Consider the following 6326-nt stretch of genomic DNA (forward strand, 5'->3'; position numbering starts at 1 on the left):
TCAAGAGGATAGTATCTGTGACTAGTGCCGCAATGTATTTAGTTACTCTAACTCAAAATCTATTCATATGACCATGTCAAGAATTACGCTGCCATCTTGTGGTCGAAAGTTTGATCTGTGAATAAGTAGAGCCTGACAGAATGAAAAAGGAGACTTCAAATTGTTAAATGCGTTACAAGTTTAAAAAACAGCATAAAACAAAATTGAAATTTTCCACTTCTCAAAACGTACTTTTCTTTTCAGTTTTGTAAATAGCTTGGATTTTCAATTTCTGAATGGTTAGTTTAAGAATATGTTTGAAATCTGAAATAAAGCATTTTCCAGATTTGTTTAAATAGCAGGGAAGAAGTTACAAAGTTATCCCTTAGAATACATTCAAATAATAATAGTTAATACATACTTGTACTTCCGTGGATTTTGCTATAGAGCATAAATGTGATGCCAGGCCCCTTCCATGGTATGGGAGTATCTTAACTTTCTGAAATTACACAATTGCAATGCAAGATAATGTGTTATGTCAAATATAAGACTCAAAGTAAATTAAGAACAGTTCATAAAAGTTCATCATTCATTAAAATTAAGAAAAAAAGACATAACTGCCCATTGGAGAACAAACCCCAAATCTTTGGACCATCCACCTGGGACTGAGATGATGAGGCATTACTTAGAGTGTATGACTCTCTGGAATTGTCTAGTACAGGAAGCTATAGATTTTCAGTCATTGAATATATTCAAGGCAGAGGGTGAATAAATTTTTGGGTACTGAAAGTAGCAGCAGATCAATGTCACGGCTAAATGGCCTACCCCTTTTTCTTTAAATGTTGTACTTCTGACCCTCCCCTGGTCACATCTTTGTAGTAAATTGACCACATGTCTGGAAGTATCCTCTGCCAGTCTAGGAAATCAGTTCAAATTCTGCTGCTGGACCAGTAGCAAGTTGGAACTAATTTTGTATATTCTTTTCTTTCAGGAAAACCCAGCGCCATGGCTATCTGCAATGGAATGACTGGTGAAGATCCAGGATTCCAATCTGATCATGTGACTTTATCCAACAGCTATGTTCAAATGTCTCCATCCCCAGGGTCTGATGAATTTTATTGATATGCTAAATTAACCCTTTCTTCCCAGTTGTCCTTTCCCCATTCCATTTGCAGTCTGAGGATAGACAATCAACAGCTTAAAAACCCGAGAATGTTAGCCTTGATCCAAGTATCAAAATGAATACAAGTGTAATTGCTTTTAGGGTCGTTTTTTTTTACTGATGGATGAGGTGGGGGGTGGGGTTTGCAAGTGAAGCGTGTGATCAAGAACAAATTGGGGCTTAGAGGCCTAAAAATTCAGGCATTTTGCAGAACTAGCTTGTTCAGTTTCCACTCTGGCAAGAATAATGCTGCCTGTCTTAATGTAGATACATACATTGGGATGGTTTAGAATCATAGGCAGTGTTTTCCAAACACTAATCACTTGCTGCATTAATAGGTTTCTCTCTTAATTTGATTCTGACCTCATGTTTTTGATTCTTTCATCAACAGGAACAGTTTCTCTCTATGCTCTTTGTCAAGAGTCAAGATTTTGAACACTTTTGCAATATTCCCTTTCAACATTCTCTCAAGGAGAACCTGAACTTCTCCAATCTATATTTGTAATTGAAGTCCTTCATCTCTCAAACCATTCTTGTAAATGTTTTCTGCATCTTCTCTAAACAATTTCAGTCCTTTTAAAAGTGCGTGCCTAAAATTTGACAATAGTCCAGATGCAACTGAATCAGTTTTATAAAATGTCAGCGTTCCACCCTGTACTAATGTTTACTGTGTGCCTCTCTGTAAAGGCCAGAATCCCACCTGTCTTGTTAGTCACTTCCTCAAGCTGCCCTCATGTCCCTTATTTCCTGTATCCTATTTTCTATGTTATATAGCCTATGCTCATTCTTTCTTTCAAAATGCATCACTTTCTCTGTATTAAATTTCATCTGCCACATGCCAATCCATTTCTCTTGGAAGGCTATCTTAGCATGTTCATAATTCAGAATACTTGCAAGTTTTTTCGCATCCATGATTGAAAAATTGTCCCTTCATATAGATCAAAAAAAGCAGTGGTCAGAATACTAATTCTTAGGAACCCCACTGTAAGTTTCCTCTAATTCAAAAACTGAACAGTACTAGTTATTGGTTAATGTGACTCAGTTAACTTTGTAGCCACACTGCCATTGTCACTTTTGTTAGATTTGTTTTAAACTTTGTTGATTGTCACTTTACCAAACACCTTTTACAATTCAACTCCATTTACCTCATCAAAAATTTGTTAGTTGAACACAATTAGCTTTAACTGATCTGCATTAACTTTCCTTTGACTTTTGGCAGAGGTTATCATTTCTAAAAAGTTTTCTCACTACTGATCTATTACTGTATATAATTTTACACCCTCTGAACAAGTGTGCAACATTTGCAATTCTCCAGTACTTTTGCAACAGCCCTGTAACCAAGGAAGATCAAAGATTTTGGATAGCATCTCCACCCTACTTCCTGCCAGCTTCAGATACACCTCCTTCAGTTCTAGATACAGGCAGTCCCTGGAATGCAAATGGATTTCAATCTGCAGTCCCTTCACTAAACAATTTGTACACAAGTTTAAACACTGCAGAACCATGTAAAGCAGCTGTGCATTAGTTACAGGAAATGTCTGCATGTCACAGGGTGGCACAGTGGCTCCATGGTTTAAACTGTTGCCTCACAGCTCCAGGGACCCAAGTTCAATTTCACCTGTGGGTGATTATCAAGGTGTAGTTTGCACGTTCTCCCCTTCACAGTGTGTGTTTCCTCCCACAGTCCAAACGTGTAGATTAGGTGAATTGCCCTTGGGACATATGGAGTTACAGGGATAGGATGGATGGTTTGGGAGGGAGGGGGTGTTGGGTCAGGGGGAAAATCAATGGGCTGAATGGCCTGCTCTAATCTAGGGATTCTATGATCTTAAAAATTACACCCTTGTATGGGATTGCATATTTAAGCCAAACATTCATAAATTGGGGACACCCGTTCTTATTTATACCTTTACACTATTGCCATACACCAGTACTGTTTATTTTCCCCAGCCGTGTGTGTGTGTAGGTGCAGGTCACCGTGAAAAACACCAGTTGTGTAAATAATTTAATTAATATTCCACCACTAGGAAAGCATCTACATCAGCATATGGATGATAGTATAAGGTAGGGTTGGAGGTTAGATAGACCTTAGGTTTAGGCACAACATCGTGGGCTGAAGGGCCTGTACTCTACTGTTCTATGTTCTATGTACATGGCCAAGGCACCAGTGACAAACGAAGTCCTGGGAGGGGCCACCCCATTCTTAACTTCAAGGAAAGTCCAAACCTCATTATTCTATAAATCCGTATTCTCTTATGTTATAACTACTTCCCTTTTACCCCAATTTGGCAGCAGCACCTTCCTTGGTACAAAACAGGTGAAAAGTACTGATTTACTGTCTTAGTCATGTCCTCTGACCCAATGCATAAATCTCCTTTCACTTGAGGATATATTAAAAAGGAAGCCTTCAATATTGGCTTCTAGTTTCTTCTCACACTTCCTTTTGTTTCTTATTTATTTTTTCACTTCCCTTCTGAATTTTCTAGATTTAGTTTGGTTCGCAATCATTTTTTTATCAGACATCTGTTATTTTCATTTCACTCTTTCATTCAGGAAGCCGTGGTTTAGTTTGTCCTACCATTTCTTCCTGTGGGAATATTTCTCAACTGTCTTCTCTTTAAAGGACAGCTCTCTGCTCTGTTCTTTCTGCCAACTTTCGATTCCCATTTATCTAGGCCACCAATCTCTGAATACAAGAATAGGTGGCAATATATCAATAATTAAGATTTACCAGCAGCTGCGTGGAGCTTGCTGGCTTCATGGAAATGAGGACATATTTCAGACAGCTTGGGTCTCAATGCTAAGGCAACTATTGAAACTGGTGTCCTCGTCCTTTGCCCTCAGTTTGGACTGGCACATGTATGTCATTCAAAAACAGCTTTCCTTCTCCTTGATGTATCATGAGCACAAAAATAAAACACTGGCATGAATAGTGGAAACAGCCTCTTTATTCAACACAAGAAAGATTCAAAGCAGTTGAAGACTTGTACAGTACAGGTGTCAATATAATTGTTTAATACACAAGCTAAATATCAGCTTTCATAGACATATTCCATTTGTAGGTGATACAGTCACAATGGGGTGCAAGAATCAGGCACTTAATACAACCGGATCTGTAAATGAACATGTGATCAAATGGGAAGAGGTATTGTGAACCCAATGCTAAGTGCCTGACTGGTTTAGGTAGGGCAGTTAAACTTGCAAAAATTGTTTGATTCAACGCCAACTCTATACTGACCAAGTTTCATTTCTCAGGTGATTTGTGAGTTTCTACCCTTAGGAATCAGCGCATTTGCTTACTGCTCTTATTGAAACATTTGAATATTACACCCACACGAGTTAACCACAGTGAAGGGTCATAGGCACTTAATAAAAGTTGGTAATAATCAATAAACAACTAAAACTTAAGTGGCTTCATATTTCAATCCAGAATATTCTCAGAACGTGCTTAATTTCTAAAAAAAAAAACCTTTTGGTTGATTAGATGATAAATAATCTATTTTGAAGAACACTGAGGTTTGTGAATTACTTATAGCACTTCTGTCACCTTAAGATATTTTCAGAAATATATCCACTGGTCTTTTAAACTATCTAAGACTTGAGTTTCAGAGATAGTAGGAACTGCAGATGCTGGAGAATCTGAGATAACAAGGTGCAGAGCTGGATGAACACAGCAGGCCAAGCAGCATCAGAGGAGCAGGAAGGCTGACGTTTCGGGCCTAGACCCTTCTTCAGAAAAGCTCTGCACCTTGTTATCTAAGATTGGAGTGTAGCAGCTTTCTGAAGTATCAAAATTCAATCATTGATAATGTGCCCTATGTGAAACTGTATCTATTTAAGAACCATTTATTGCAGTTGCCAACACCTGCTCCCACCTACCAGCATCTAAGTCTCTCTTTCACAGATCTGCTACTTCTATTACAAAATTGCCTTTGAGGAGCAATTGCACTTTGTTTACAGACAAAATGCCACATGCAGATTCTGTCTTGATGATTTACAAATAAGTCTTTGTCTCTCCTAATATCTGCCTGCAAATAGTTAGGACAGAATTTAAGATGCTTCAAATCATATGAATGCTTGATTATATGATGGTATATTCTAAAAACACATCCCAGTAAGATGTCCTGTTTCAATATCAGTGAAGCCCATTACTTAATTCTCTTCTGGTCCTAAAGCCGATGTTTAAGTCTTTGGATACAGATTTATATTTGAACAAGTTACCGTTAAATCTTCTTGCTGGGATTGTTAAACTCCCCTAGTAGACAGTCAATGTATTTCTCTTCCTCTCTTCACTCTCACCACATTTTCTTTTTTTTAAAAATTAAAACAAAATGGAGGTTTACAGGCACATGCTGGCTAAAACTTCAAATACTATATTCTAGGAAAAAAATATGGTCAAGCAGTAATTTCAATTAAAGTGCTCCTTTAACAATAAGTTCTATACTCAAATTTTACTATGAAGCCAGGAATTATATTTGAATGGTATGTTGTTTCTAATTGCTTTTGATATGAATCTATAACAAAATTTACAGAAATCTTATTTGAAGTCAGTTATTTTGTAGAAAAAAAACTACAATCAAAAGTTTAGAAAAAGAATTCTACAGAACTTTCATGCCCATTCTGCTCCTCGATTGATAAAGGTTTCCAAACCTCATAGATGAGTAGAGATAGCATTCTCTTCTTGCAGTACATAATGCCATTTGGTCAGAAGCATTTAAAGTAAAATTCTGTGAGCCTCTCCTTACAAAGTCTCATGAGATCAAACTACTTCTCTTGAACATGTGAAGTGATTTAAAAATTCCTGTACTACCTCTTCCATAGTCAACAATATCACAACACCTAACTGCCATTAAGCCAGCATAATGTCAAGCTAAGAATTGCTTTTAAAATAGGATCTAATTCAGGAATTAAAGTGCTATATCAAAAATAAAATAAATTTCTTATCAGTAAGAACAGATTACTGACTTTTGAGTTGGTCACCATCACAACCCATATTATTGTACAATATATCACTTCCCTCTGCCAGTCACTACTAAAATAACTAAGCACAACTCATACGCTATGGAGCTTCAAAGACTCAACACTGTTTTTGATGTGAACAGAAATGTAAATGATCAACACATGAAAGAAACTGAATTTATATATAAGCTTTCACAACAACGGGACACTCCAAGTGTCTTATAGC

General features: G+C 37.1%; 1 protein-coding gene across 1 annotated transcript in view; it reads right to left on the minus strand.

Moving 5' to 3' along the window:
* Nucleotides 1-255: 255 nt before the first annotated feature.
* LOC109931417 (wolframin) overlaps nt 256-6326 on the minus strand; it is an 11979-nt gene continuing 5908 nt past the window's right edge. The window contains exons 6-7 of the mRNA XM_048610499.1: nt 401-478; nt 256-303 (exon numbers count right to left, since the gene is read on the minus strand). Of these exons, the coding sequence (XP_048466456.1) occupies nt 280-303; nt 401-478 (102 nt within the window). The 3' untranslated portion in view covers nt 256-279. The remainder of the gene's footprint in view (nt 304-400; nt 479-6326) is intronic.

The sequence above is a fragment of the Rhincodon typus genome, chromosome 1, assembly GCF_021869965.1.
Source record: "Rhincodon typus isolate 14 chromosome 1, sRhiTyp1.1, whole genome shotgun sequence".
Classification (NCBI taxonomy): domain Eukaryota; kingdom Metazoa; phylum Chordata; class Chondrichthyes; order Orectolobiformes; family Rhincodontidae; genus Rhincodon; species Rhincodon typus.